At 44.0% G+C, this 14,918-nt stretch overlaps 1 protein-coding gene across 1 annotated transcript in view; it reads left to right on the top strand.

The window, feature by feature from the left end:
• Positions 1-1,692, top strand: part of FDX1 (ferredoxin 1) — a 31,508-nt gene extending 29,816 nt beyond the window's left edge. The window contains exon 4 of the mRNA XM_044257685.1: positions 996-1,692. Coding sequence (XP_044113620.1) covers positions 996-1,110 — 115 coding nt within the window. The 3' untranslated portion in view covers positions 1,111-1,692. The remainder of the gene's footprint in view (positions 1-995) is intronic.
• Positions 1,693-14,918: the final 13,226 nt, after the last annotated feature.

Genomic DNA, 14,918 nt, shown 5'->3' with positions numbered 1-14,918 from the left:
ACAGTGTAGACAGTTTGACTATAGCACTAATGTATTGTTTTTATGTGCCTCACAGAGAAAAACACTGCTGATTAAAATACCAGTATAAAGTTATCACTTGACATTTTGTGCATATTAAAAGAGCTCTTTATACTTATTTAGACATATATTTGTACGTCACTGTTTAAAAAAGTAAAATATAAATAAAATTGGTAGTAATTCTGAAGAAAAAAAAGGAAAATGGAATTATATTCTTCCAGTGACAAATATTTGCTTCAATAATGCCAAATTTATGTCCTCCTATGTATGTTTCTTAACTTTCCTTGTCTCTTTGGACTTATTTTGAATGGTAGTTAAGTTCACACCTGTAGTATGAACACCCTTCCCACAACTCAGTTGAAAAGACGCCCATCAAACAGTGTCACTGAGCCCACAGCTCCGATGTGACTGCCGCCTCCTAGTGCAGCTGTGATTGTAAGATGCTGTTGATTTTAAGACGCATGTCTGTTTCAGAGATATTAAAAATATGGCAAAAAAATGCATCTGATAATTGATGACTTAAGTCTATGTATTTATTTCAAATTTCTTGTTTTAAAGGTTTTAAAAAGGGTACCCTTCTTTTGTCGTCCATATGGTTTCAAGGACGGTGGTGGTGGGGGGGAATTGATGAATCGTTCTCTTGGTGTTGCTCAAACCTCTGTTTTCTTCCCCGCTGTCATGCCTTATGATATTTTCATTGCTTCTCAGCCCTTTCACCGAAACACAGTAGTTGTAGGAGATGCTAGAAACGGAAGATGAACATGCTTCGGCACACTGTGCTTTTTGTTCCGACTCACGCTTGCATTTCCGTGTAGCCTCTAGTTTTGAAAGGGTTGGGTGTGTCTTTCGATGTAATGGAGATTTAAAAGGTAAGTAAATCCCTCACTGCTTTGGGTAGGAAAATGTCCTGTCAACTGCATTGCCTTATGAATAGTAACACACTTGATCCTAAACCATAACTTCTCCCTCTTATGCAGATCTCGATTGGGCTGCCAAATCTATTTGACAAAGGCTATGGACAATATGACAGTTCGAGTACCTGACGCTGTGGCCGATGCCAGACAAGCCGTGGATGCAAGCAAGAACTCCTAAGCCAGAAAATATTGGAATATTTTCACAAAATTTTACCTATTTTTATAATTATTATTTCTTAATGTAATTACATGAGAACATGGGTGAAGGGGTTTGTTACTATGATTAGCTTTACCACTTTAATTGACCTTACATAACTGTTGCATTTTGTAGTTCTGAAAGTATGCAACTGTTATTTTGGTTCACTTACAAAAAGCAAATCAAATATTAGAAAATAGTTAGTATTATAGAACCTTACATATTTTACCTTGTTTGTCTAACAACTTTAGCAAGATATTTTCACCTTAATCTTATTCCTAATTACATGTAAGATTGGTTTAAAAAAGGTATTATTTTTCCCTTTTAGATGTGGGTGAAGGCAGAGATGAAAAATGGCTTGTCTAGAGCCATAGGACAAATGAGAAAATACGTACTAGAACTCGTATCTTCTTACTGCAAGTTTCGTGTTCAGACTGAAACTAGAGAAATTAGGAGTATCTTGTCAACAGCAATAATTAAATGAACAAAACTAATGGCTCAGTAAACCGCTTAATTTCAAAGACTACCGCTGCCTCTCAATAAAGATTTCAGAATTGTGACCCAGTGAAAGTGTCTGGACTTCCTCATGGCGGGGGGCTGGTTTCCGAGAGCCAGCGCCCTGCGGGGCTGCTCAGGGGCCCGGCAGAAGCTGCATCCTGTCTGGGACTAGTTCTGGAAGTCACACAACACCACTTCTGCCTCTCTTCTCATGAGCAGTGAGGCACTGAGTCTGGCCCCTCGTCTGAGGAGAGGGTGTCAGAGAACTTGCAGACGTGGTTTAAAGCCACCACAGTAACCATTACTTTGAGGGCAGCTTCTGGCACGTTACTGCCCGAGAAGACTGGCCTTCTAAGTGTTCTGAACGTTTCAAGAAGGGCTGGATTTTGCTCTTACATTGATTTTGAAAGATTCTTCTGTATTCTTTATTATGATGGTTCATTGGTTTTCTTTAACTCCCAATAGTTTTCTTCCTGACAGTTGGTTAAAATCAGAGAGAATAATGGTGGGTTCCCTTTCAATGCTGTGTAATTTTAGTTAACATTTCTCTGCATTTTGCCATCAAGAAAGGCAGCTTCCTTTGGCATAATAGTATGTATAATTGTTGGTTACATGCTAATACTTAATATTGTATTTGGTTTTCACAAATAAAACCAACCTGTAATTACATATGTAATTCAGAGCTACTGAATTAGTTTTCCACGTGAACGATTCGAAGAATTTTGAAAACCTTTTGCCTAACTTTCACTGTGAAAATATTGTCTAATTTTCGTCTTAAAGGACAACTTTCTTATTTTCTTAATGACTATTTAAATATTATGGTGATCTGTGTAGTTTCTTTCCTAGTCATTTAGCATTTATCAGAACAATTACATTTCGCTTAAAAAATTATTTTCTTAGGGGGAACTTAGATTCATTATATGTTTTCTCATCTTTTTCTTCTTGTTTTACAATTCTTTTAATTGCTTTTCCTGCTCCTAAACTCCCTGAAGTTTTGTGGCAAACCACATTTTGGATCAGAATTTGTTAGGTGGATTTCTTATTTATAGGCTAACTTACCACTCTATAAAAACTAGAAATAATGTGTTTTATGCACATTCTAAAAATAGTACATGAAACTTTATTCTAAGTGTAAACTGTTCAAAGGTATTCAAACATACACAAACTTTGATTCCTATTAGAGAAATATTTAAGAATAGAAATATGATCTTGGTTAAGCAACAACAGGATTCCTTTCATGTGTCAACACATTGCATGATATCAAGTTGTTTTTATCAGATTTTCTTTTGTTTATAAGTTTCTAGAAACTTAAAAATTAGAAAACCAGCTGGCAGGAGGAAGACATGATCACTTGCAGACACAGAGTGGTTATTACAGAACAGAAATGGGGTTAAAAGACCATTTAAATCTACCAGAGGCCATTGAGAAGTGGAGTGGATGGGAAAGGTCTCTGTAGTGACACGCGTTACTTCTGCGGAGCCTTAGTAAGAAATCATCTAATCATTGTCCTCATTCCTCTTTCCCTTTGACTCTCATCTGCCCATCTTACCACCTGGATGTAGGATTCGTCATTTACTTTTTAGACATGGTTTGATGTTAAAAAATTAAGCAGAGCCTTCACACCTTTCTGCTTCCCTCTGTCTATGAGCCGCTGGTGAAACCATGACCCCTCAGCGTGGTTCACCCAGTAGTCTTTACCCTCCCTCACATGCCCGAGGCGAGGCCTCAGACTGCCCTTTACAGCATTTCCTGCATTTGGCATTACGTAGCCTTATTACATGCAGCACTTACTACATTTGTCCCCTGATAAGACAAAGCTTTTTCAGAATAAGGACTGGGTTGTGTTCGTCTTGGTAACTGCGGTTCTACGGTGGTGTTTGCCGCACAGTAGGTATATCATAAATACTTGAGTTAAACAAAACCTGGTCTTCTACGGAGTGACTTGCTCTGTGGCAATCTCCCGTTATGGATGAGACCACATGAGCTAAATACGGGCCTGTGTCCTGAGCCTGCCTCTTAACTCCAACTTGAACAGAAATCAGGACACACCGGTTTTCCTGAGAGATCAGATAATTTCCACTGTATTAAGAAGGATTGTTGAACTCGTCATCTTTTTTAAACATACCTTGAATGAAAAAGCTTTTGAATGGGCTAAAGTCAGGTCTCTCTGCTGGTCTTGGATCTTGCAGGTAGGTAGTTCTTGAAATACAAGTGCTGAGATCCTGTAGGTGGTACACGGTCTCCGGCCCCTTGAGTCACGTGACACCATCATGACGAAGCCTCCAGATGGGCGCTTCTCCATCTGGGGAGTGTCTGCCATCATTTATTTCGCAAAGCCCCAGTGATTTCCCATCAGCGTCAGGCTTTCCATTGGTCCTAATGAGGATTCCTTAAGACAGTGAAAAGGGATAGTTAGTTCACAGACTATTTTCCCAAACCAAGCAAACCAAAGACTGAGGAAAATTGAGAAACACATTCTTCTTAATATTTTTATTTTAATGTCCTATCTTTAATAGAGTCTTAACTTGGTTTCTTGACTGAACTCCAAAGACTGAATGTGCCTCAAAGAGATAGCAAGGTAGCTCTCCTTTGCCATGAGGGAAAAGCATGGGGTTTATTGTTTGAAGACCTGGGGACTTTTTAAAAAAACCTATCTAGGGGCACCTGGGTGGCTCAGTTGGTTGAGCGACTGCCTTCGGCTCAGGTCACGATCCCGGAGTCCCGGGATCGAGTCCCACATCGGGCTCCCAGCTCCATGGGGAGTCTGCTTGTCCCTCTGACCTTCTCCCCTCTCATGCTCTCTCTCTCAAATAAATAAATAAATAATCTTTTAAAAAAAATTGTACTAGGAAGCAATGTGCAATTAAAAAAAAAACCTATCTAAACCTTGAAAATAAAGCAAAAAGGTTACTACTGCAGCTCACTTTAAAGTGGTACTTGGAGGATGTCTAACTGGGCACCAAGGATCACCTGATGCTCTGAGACAGGGGCATTAGCAGACTGTCCTGTAGGTCAAATCAAGCCCACCTGCTTTAGGTCACTCAGCCTTACTGGCGTGCAGCCCGGCTCATCTCTTACTTACTGCCGCGGGCTGCTTTCATCTGATAGTAGCAGAGTTGAGCAGTTATGACAGAGACCGATGACTTACAACACCTAAAATATTTGTTGTCTGGCCTTACACAGAAAAAGTTTGCTGACCCTGGCTCCAGGGAAGATAACTTTGACTTAGTACTTACTCGCGATTAGGACCCAGTCCCTTTAAAGTTAGACTTTTTTTTTTAAGGTTTATTTGTTTGAGAGAGAAAGAGAGTGCCCACGTGCACACAAGCAGGGGGAGGGGCAAACAGAGAGGGAGAGAAGCAGGGAGCCATCCAAGGGCTCTGAGATCATGACTGGAGCCAAAATCAAGAGTCAGACTCTTAACGACTGAGCCCCCTGGTGCCCCATCTGAAGTTAGATGTTAAGTACCTTGGAGAAGATTGTTGTTTTTGTTTTGTTTTGTTTTTTGGTAGAAAAGTAACTGGAGTTATGGTGTCTTGCCTTGTAGGGTCTCATCCTGTCCTCCGGCTGCCTGGGCAGTCTCCTCCAGCACTCTTTCCCACTACGTGTATGTGTGTGTGTGCTTCTCATGTCCTTCTTTGATCCAGCTTTGTCATTCTGCTGGTCCCCTCATTAATGAGTTAAATAAATCTTTGATATATGCTCACCGTGTATTTGTATGAGAATCCTTTATAATTCATAGGATATGATACAATTTTATTACAAAATTATATAATACCAAGACCTCTTGGTATTATATAATTGTATATAATTAGTGTATATAATTAGTGGAGCTAATTACGCCCAGGACCTCAGCCGAGCTACTCTCTCGTCCACGTAATGAGATCCACTGGACAATGTTGTGTAGTTACTTAAATTAAAAGATGATGCATGTAAACATTTTTAACTACAAAGCGCTGTGTGGAGTGTCACATAAAGCGTTAGTAAAACTGTGATTGCTGATGATCACTTCTCGACAAAATTGTGACTGTGGGTAATGAACCAGAGGTGGAATTCTTATTACGTAGGAATGGCAGACTGGGGCTTGATTCTTTGACTTACCCATTTAGAAGCTATTTTTTAAAAGTAGATGTATACAGGGAGTAATCTTAAGCCTAACTACCCATCCGATGAATGCACTCAAAGGAAAGTGCTTTATTATAATCGTTTACATTAGAGAAACAGTCCATGGCTAAGTCCTTGAGAAGTAGCGACAAGTTGAAAATTTCTAGCCCATAATAACTACAAAAAGAAGCAGATAACAATACAGCTATGAATGTGGGCTGGAAATAACTCAATGCCTTTTTATTGAAAGAAAAAATAAAGAGCAGTTCTCACAAAAATAAAAGAAGGAAAGTACCTGTCGCTGAAAATGGAAATATAAATTGTTTACTTTTTAGAGCAACATCAGTTCTTTCAAAGCACACAACTCCTTGTAATACTCCAAAACACACTGCAACATGGAAACCTGTTCTGAACGGGAGAATAGCACTCTATACCAGTTTACCTGTCTCCTACTAAATTGAGATTTAATATATTTTATTAATCAAGCTCAGAAAAAAATTTTTTATGTATTTTTTGGTAGCCCAATCTGACTTTTTCCAAGTATGGTCATTGGCTGTATTTTGCATGAGAGAGAAACCATTTCTTCAGCATGAGAGAGAACACTTTGAAGAAAGTTTTAATAATCCCATAAGGGTTCCATTTAACATAATTCTGCTATGGGGAAGTAGCATCCTCTGGCTACTCGGTTTTGAGCTGTGTCCTGTACAACCAAGTGAAAGGATTCTTGTGTATACAGGAATTTCAACTGATGTGGTCTACCTAAGATCAGATTTGAATTACAAAATCAAAAGCGACAGCTCCTCCCTCTTATTAAAATCCAATCTCTTTTATTCATGTTATATTCCAAATGCCTTGAGGCGTATCTGGCACATAGTAGGTGGTCAGTCAATATTAGTTGACTCTCCTACAAAAAGGCTTCCTGGCTTGCCCACCACTGTTTCCCCGAAAGGTTTCGGGATAAAATAGCAGGGCCTCCTGAGAGGAGAAAATCCCGGGGTTAGAGCTTTGGATTAATAAGCGTAATTATGTTAAATGAGACACTAAACTAAATAAAGCAAAGCAGATAGATTCTATACCATCGACAGCTTCCAAGGTTAAAGTCCTATTAGGTTATAGTTCTTATCAGGATGATGAGACAAACTTTCAAGTGTGTGTGTTTTTTTTTTAAAGATTTTATTCATTTATTGGACAGAGAGAGACTACAAGCAGGCAGAGAGGCAGGCAGAGAGAGAGAGGAGGAAGCAGGCTCCCCGCTGAGCAGAGAGCCTGATGCGGGACTCGATCCCAGGACCCTGAGATCATGACCTGAGCCAAAGGCAGCGGCCTAACCCACTGAGCCACCCAGGCGCCCAAACTTTCAAGTGTTTTTAAGTCTTTGTTACTTTTGCCAGATAGTTGAACTCTGCAGAAGGGCAAGATGATTATTTCTTGTGAGACTGCTGCCGAGCATCACAAAACCGAAAATCAAGTGTTCATGTACCCAGCGGGGGGTGGGCATGCTTTGACCCGGTGCCCGCCTGTCCCGATTTCTGCTTGTGTGTCCTGCATGGTGTAGTGCTCAATGACCAGACTGTCAGAGTACTGAGGTTTCTTTTTTATTGTGCAGGGCAAAGAGAGCGTGGCCCTAGAAAGCAGACTTTTCTGGTTTTCTCTTACTCTCCCAGCAACGAAAATGTTCATCTGACTGTTGCACCAGCTCTCAGCCAACCAGCTGCTTGCACTTGTGGGGGAATCACGCACGGCCCTGGAGCTCTGCCGGAGCCCCGAGAAACCCTGTCTTTGGGGGGTCGGAGCCTCATCTTGATGTGGCTCATGGGCACACCTCAAAATACCCATTTTCAAGCCCAGAATACATGCCAAGCAGCAGGATAACAGAACTTACCACAAGGCATTCGATTATGAAACCACCTGTTGGCGCTCATGTGCGTCTCCATTATTACACAAGGTTTTTTATGCCGCAAGTCCAACTCTGAACCCACGAGTCTTCCAAACCAAAAGCTGTTTGGAGAGAGAGCAAAGGAAAAGCTAAACAGGAAATAAGTAAGCCAACAGTCATCACCTAATGCAACTGCACAGAAAAGTTGAAAAATATTTTAAGTGTTCTCAAAATGTTTGTAGATATCAAAGAGCCAAACCATCTGGGTGAAACATTCCATTACTCTTCACTTTTTTGTAGTTTGGAACTAGAAAAAGCTCACCCCTGCCCAAGGTAACATACTTTGCACTTAACACCTCATTCAAAACTTCCAAGCATGTTAAGTTCTAATTAGTAATAAAATTTAGAAGTGTGTGGCTATGAATGTTTTTCTTTTAAACACTTGTCCCTGAGGCTTGAAATGGAGAGGGAGTCTCTCCCTACTGGACTCACATGGCCTGCCAAGATGTTAATTCCGTTCTAGCTCCTCCCCCTGGCCTGCCCCGCCCCCTCTCACATTTTACATTTACACATCGCCCTCAAGCCTTGTGGTCTTGAAGGAGCTGGGTAATATTAAGCAGAATTCTGATTCTCAGGGGTGCTCGGCCTACCCTAATTCCTCATCTGACCCTGCCCTTTCCTCTGTCGGCCCCTTTTTGTAGTACTTGTATGTCCCTCTTCTCCAAGATGCCTTCCACATCCAGCCAAATACTATCACGGAATAATTAACAGGAGAGAGTTTATTGGAACTTGTTAGTCTTGAAAGAATTTGCTAATTCGGTCATCTGATAAACCAGACTGGAGATGCGGGGCTATGATTTTGGATGAGGAATGCTTCTGGTCACCTAGGCAAGCCCCATGTAGGGACTGGCATATGAAGGCATGTCCGGTCCAGGGGGGAACAGAGACCCGGGGTGGGGGGTGGGCAGCAGCTGCTGTGTCTCTCCAGCCAGTTGTTGCCAAATAGGAAGACAGGCTGGTGTTTTCAGATTTTTTTTCCCCCAAGAGAAGCTGGGACCCAAGTTCTTATGTGAAATCTCCTGATTGTTACATGTTTGCGAGGATTTTAAGTTTGGTTTATTTTTCATGTTGTATGGGATGAATGAAACAGCCATGAGCAGAAGAGTGGATTCTCATTTCACAAACTCTGGTCTAGAGAGCCCGAGAAGTGGGCTGGCTGAGCCTAGATGATTAACACTTTATACTTAGAATGCTCGGACATGTCCACATGGGTCTCCTTCAGTGAATTTGATATTCAAGTTACTTCACAACTCGTACCTGGGCTTTGGAGCCTGGCCAGACCTGGGGTGAGCCTGTACACTGACCATGGACTGGAGTAGATGGCCCAGTTTTTCTCGGGTGTCTGCCTGATTTTAAGATGGCCTCCAGGCTTCAAGGCTTCCTGAAGGGTCTACATCCTCTCCTGTCCCCAAGTGGAAAGAGCCCGGAGTGTCATCCAAGAGCTCACCAAATCTTGCTTTAATAGTTGTAAGAAACCTTTAACAAGCCTGGATTAGAACCATCCTCCACTAGGATGATCAATCGGACAACAAATTTGATCTTTCACATTCCAGGAGGGAAGTCCAAGCCCCTTCCTACAGCAAGAAGAGATCCTGAGATCCCGGTTTAGTAACACAAAATCCTTGTGGTTCCCTGGATACCTCGTGCAGTTTTGTAACTCGGCATTTGCTTAACCTGATCTCTGGAGCACATCCTGCCTCTGTGTGGCTTGGCTAACTCTTCGTGCTCTTTTAGACCTGTCTGGGATATGCTCTGAACTTCCAATGGGGGCCGCCAGGAAATGGTTCCCTCTTAGCATTTACCGTATTAGAGCATACTGAGATTGGCTGGTGGCTTTTGCCCTGCCACCAAGCTGTGGCTATAAGCATGTCCCAAGGATCATTCTGCCCAGAGCACGGTGCCTAAAACATACTAGTCAGTCAGTAGATGCTGGTACTGAAAGGCGGGAAAGCAGGTGTCTTTGTGCTGAGCGTACAGGCCATGTGAACACACACACGCACAATGAACATATATTCCAAACTCAGGAAGGAGTAAGAGTGTGGCTAAAGGGGCTCCAGTAACATCACTCGTCCTTAGTTTGGACTTTTTTTTTTTTTTTTTGTCTTGGAGTCCTTTAAATGTGTTTCATGGTCCCTTACAGTTTTTTCTTTTCTTTCTTTTCTTTTTTTACCCCCATACTTTGGAAGGGCAGAGACTTCTGATTTCATGAAGTGTGTGACCTTGGAAGAGGAAGGAAGGGAAGAAGGTAATATCCACCTATTTATTTAACAGATTTTCATTGAGCATCAACTAGGTACTGGGGATTCAGCAAAGACAAAACAAAACAATTAAATAACTGTCTTTACAGTTTACTTTCCAGTGGGAGAAATGGAAAACACATGAATGTATAGGGTTTTTTCAATGGTAAGTGCTTTGGAGAGGATAACACAGAGAAGATGGATAAAGGTGCTGGTGGGGCAGAGCGAGGGGTTAGGGCCTGATTTTTTTTTTTTTTTAAGATTTTATTTATTTATTTCACAGAGGGTGAGAGAGAGCACAAACAGAGAGAGAGACAGAAGAAGAAGCAGGGTCCCCACCGAGCAGAGAGCCCAATTTGGGGCTCGACCCCAGGACCCTGAGAACATGACCTGAGCCAAAGGCAGAGATTAACCCACTGAGCCACCCAGGTGCCCCAAGGACCTTGTTTTAAATAGGGTGGTTTCTGAAATGAAACGTGACAGGGAGGACAAGGCCGAGGGAGTGGGCAGAGACTGGGGAGGCCTAGGTCAGAAAGGTTATTGAGTAGAGAAGGGGAGTTTCCAGGTGGTGTAGGCCTTGTAGGCCATGGTAAGGACTTGGTTTTTCCCCGTGGAATGGAAGCTGCTGGAGGGTTTTGAGATAAACAATTCTGACTTGCCTACCAAACACCCAGCACTGTGCTAGGTGTTCACTTAAGCTACCTCATTTATCTTGTACAGTACCCTGCAAGGTGTGGTATTCTCATCAGTTTGTGGGTGTGGACTTACATGACCTTCTCCAAGGTCAAATAAGCAGTAAGTTGGGGGGCCAGAAAGATTTAACCTCTGTAAGTCCTGGCTTCATCCTAAGGTAAGGATGCCTATAAACCCTATACAATTATTATGAAACTCAAATGATAGTATACACAATAAAACTCAATAAATGTTAATTTCCTTCTTTGTCCCAAGGTCACACACATAATGAAGAGTAAAGGGAACACTAGGGGTGCCTGGGTGGCTCAGTTGGCTTAGCATCCCACCCTTGATTTTGGCTCAGGTCATGATCTCAGGGTCGTGAGATTAAGCCCCCACATGGGTTCCACACTCAGCGTGGAGTCTGCTTGAGACTCTTTCCCTTTGTCTCTCCCCGCACTCATGTGCCCCCTGCCCCGTCTCAAATGCATAAATGAACCTAAAGAAAAGGCACCACTAGATAGGAGGCTTCACCGAGCAGCACATCCTTCTCTCTCCTTTCCTGTCTCTGGTTCAGTCTCATCTTTATACTGAGCCTGTCGGACTGCTCTCTCAGGCAATTTCCAGTTGGAAAGTACCTTATTCGTTCTACTTTGTCTTGGACGTTTGTTGTACCCTCTAAATGGCCCATGGAAGGTTGTGCCCATGTGGAGGAGGGTTCTGAAAGCCCAATGGGTGATTTCGGAGGTTAAATGCCACTGTCACATTCAAGTTTGATGGGGTCAGGGGTCTTGCCAGAGGGGCATGGTACAGGGAATGTGTCAGGGAAGGTCTTGCGGTTCCTGAAGATGAATTTAAAATACAAAACGTCACAGCTTAATGCTGGAGTGATCCTGCCTCAAGAATGTCAGCTTCTTACTTCATAATTACCTTCTGACCTTCACTGACTCTGACAGTTGTGAATCTTTTAAAAAAGATTCAGAATATTACCATTATGCAGTTGCCTGGAAACAGGGCCTAAAATACATCTGGCTTTAATAGAAGAGCTAAAATGAGTTTTCATTTTTTGGCATTGTCTCTCTTTCTCTTTTCTCTCTCTCCACTCCTCCCCCCACCTCCCCTTTTTTTGTATCAACCACGAATTGCAGTGAAATTCCCCTCTAATCCTTTCTGAACCGTCCGAGGCCAAAATACTTAACAGAGGGAGCCTTTTTCCATCACTGGGAGCTTTAGCAACACTGACTTGGTATTCTGAACCCTCCTCCTTAGCCCCCGTACACGCAGCCCGTGTAGAATCTGTGTTGTCAGACCCTCAGCAGCCTCCCTGGGGAAGCTTGTGCCAGGACTCCCGGGAACGCTGGGAAGGAGACCGGACTCGTCCCCGCGAAGAGCCAGGTTCGTCTGCAGGTTGCCAGATGGCTGCAAACACAAGTTTCTGACCCGTGCAGACTTCTGTTCACCCCTCCCGCCTCCAGGCTCATTCTCGCTTCCCCTTCTACCCGCTCAGCGCCCCTGTGCTGGGCATGCAGAGCTGGTGGTGCGCATCGTAAGCACAAGCCCTTGTAGCCTCAGGGAAAGGGAAAAATAAAACGTGAGCGAGAAGGAGACACAGAAGATCGTCCCTTTTCTCCGTTGTCCAACATCACCTCCGGGCTATTTTTCTTCAAATTTGCCTTAACCTGAGAGTCACCTGAGGGTTTGTGAACGCGGCTCATTCGAAGCCTGCCCTCCGGAGACCACGGCAGGAGGTCTGCTGTAGGGCTTGGAAAGCAGCTTCCAGCCGTCACCCTGGGAAACACACAGGCCGGCGGGCAGAGCCTGGCACCTCAGAACTGCAGACGGAGCTCTCTGTGACCTTGCTCTGGACTGCGCCATCTCTTGCTCACACGTTAGGCTCCAGACATACCCACGCACCGCCCCACTGCACGACCCCGGGCCTCCAGTGTGCCTGCAGCACGCGACCCTACAGACTGCACGTCCTCAGCACCAGGCTTCCTGTGCCTGAAGACTCAGTTGAGGTGTCCCTGCATTGCTTTCTGAAGCACCTACCCTGGCCTCTACCACAGGAACAGCACCTACCGAAAGCGGTTCCTGGCTCGCCTACCACTACCCCACATCCTGCTTTCTCCGGCTCACCGCTACCTTGGATTCCTCCTTTGAATGCGAGAGACCTTGCACGGCCCACATTCTTGAGTGCCCTGGTCGAGACTCCTGCCAGAGAGCTAGGCACGTGGCGGGTGCTCCCTCTTTGTCGATTAGCCTCTTTGCCTGCGACTGGAATCTCCTGGACGGTGGAATCTTTGACCCCCGCAACCCTAGCTCCTCATTCTGTGTCCATCACTTGGATGTCAGGTGACTAAATTATTGAGAAGCTTGTCTTTATAACCAGATGTGGGTCCGCTCAGGGCTCTTAGAGGAGGGGGCATTAAGCCGATGCAACTTTGCAAGGGAATAAAGGGACCAAGTAGGAGTAAATCACAGAAACATGTAAAAGGGTAGAGGGGAAAGAGACCTATAGAAGGAGAAGAGAGAGGCTAAGAACACAGGCTTTGGGAGGACAGAGGTGTGATTTGGAGACACAGATCTACTGCTTCCTAGATATGTGACCTCAGGCAGGTTACTGAGCTCTCTAAGCATCACATCCTCAGGTGTGAAGTGGGGATAATGGCAGCTGTTTATTGAGCATTTACTATATGCTGAGCACCTTGCACCCATTGGCTTGTTTGAGCCTGACGGCCATTCTATAAGAATACACCCAGTTTCCACAAATACCAGCTCGTAGTGATCATTGCTACATCTCTCCCCCCGCCATCCCTCCGCCCCCCTACTCCACCCCCTAATTCTTTAAAAAATTTTTTTTATTAACACATAATGTATTATTTGCCCCAGGGGTACAGGTCTGTGAATCGTCAGGCTTACACACTTCACAGCACTCACCGTAGCACATACCCTCCCCAGTGTCCATAACCCAACCACCCTATCCCTCCCCTCCCCCCCACCAGCAACCCCCAGTTGGTTTCCTGAGATTAAGAGTCTCTTATGGTTTGTCTCCCTCCCAATCCTATCTTGTTTCATTTTTTCCTTCCCTGCCCCTCAAGTTCCCCACTCTGCCTCTCAAATACCTCATATCAGGAAGAGCATATGATAATTGTCTTTCCCTGATTGACTTATTTCACTCAGCATAATACCCTCTAGTTCCACCCACATTATTGCAAATGGCAAGATTTTGTTTCTTTTGATGGCTGTGTAGTACTCCATTGTGTATTTTTACCACATCTTCTTTATCCATCTGTTGATGGACATCTAAGTTCTTCTCATAGTTTGGCAGTTGTGGACATTGCTGCTATAAACATTCGCCACCCCCTGCTTCTTGTCAAGCAAACCCCAGATAGAATATCACTTCATCTGTCAATATATTGTATAAGGTTTTGGCAGCTTCACCTGCAGCTATTCTAATAAATAAACAAAAATTGGTTCTGGAAAGAAACACAGTGGAACGCCTTTCCTATTGTTGCCATTCTTGTCTTTAACTTCTGAACCACCTTTCTTAGCCCACCGATGAGCTGATGCCCTGCTCAGCAGGTGACCCTGGGGTGGGACAGTGAGGGGAGGTACCCTGGTCACCACCTAAGAAGGCTGGGCCAGTGGACAACATTATAGGACATTCTTTTGCCCTGGCTGTGTGCAGATCAACTGGGTCAGGATGCCTGCGATGATTACCACAGGCCGCAGCCAAGCCTGGCTTTCCCTGAACATTCGTCGCCATGCCCACCACTGTCCTCCTGCCACCCAGCCACTGTGGCTCAGCAGAAAACAGCATGCTCTTCTGGGCACAGCTCTGACACCACTGAGACCCCTTCAGGACTGGTCTCCTTTAGCAATAAGGAACTTCGGCAGCTAGACAGATCGGCAAAGCCGTCTTGACTGCCTTGTTGCTTGATCCTGTGACATCAGGCTATTGTTTTTGGCTAACTTGTCAAAAGTTCTTTGCATCCTAAAACTGAAAGAATTCTAAAATACCTGAGTTCTAAGGTGAGCAGACTACTGTCCTGAGTATTTTTCCTTCTTTTCATCATGGATGCCTTTTCCACTCTGAGACTAATGTGTTGTTCAAGGGTTCCTTTTCTTCTTTTCTCCCAGAGCTCATGTTGCTTCCTAAGCAACTGGTTCTAAAGAGATTGGGTCACCGCTGCTCCAAGAAGAGAGCAATCTTGTCAAGCTGCAACTTCCAAATTCTCTCCGTAGATGAATATTGGTTCCACTTGAAGAGGACCCCGACCCTGACGGAGTCTCCTAACGTGTTCTTTGGGATGCTGTGAGGCAAATCTCGGTGAGCATGGAGC

The sequence above is a fragment of the Neovison vison genome, chromosome 7 (assembly GCF_020171115.1).
Source record: "Neovison vison isolate M4711 chromosome 7, ASM_NN_V1, whole genome shotgun sequence".
In the NCBI taxonomy this organism is placed as follows: domain Eukaryota; kingdom Metazoa; phylum Chordata; class Mammalia; order Carnivora; family Mustelidae; genus Neogale; species Neogale vison.
This window is presented reverse-complemented; position numbering and strand designations above follow the sequence as displayed.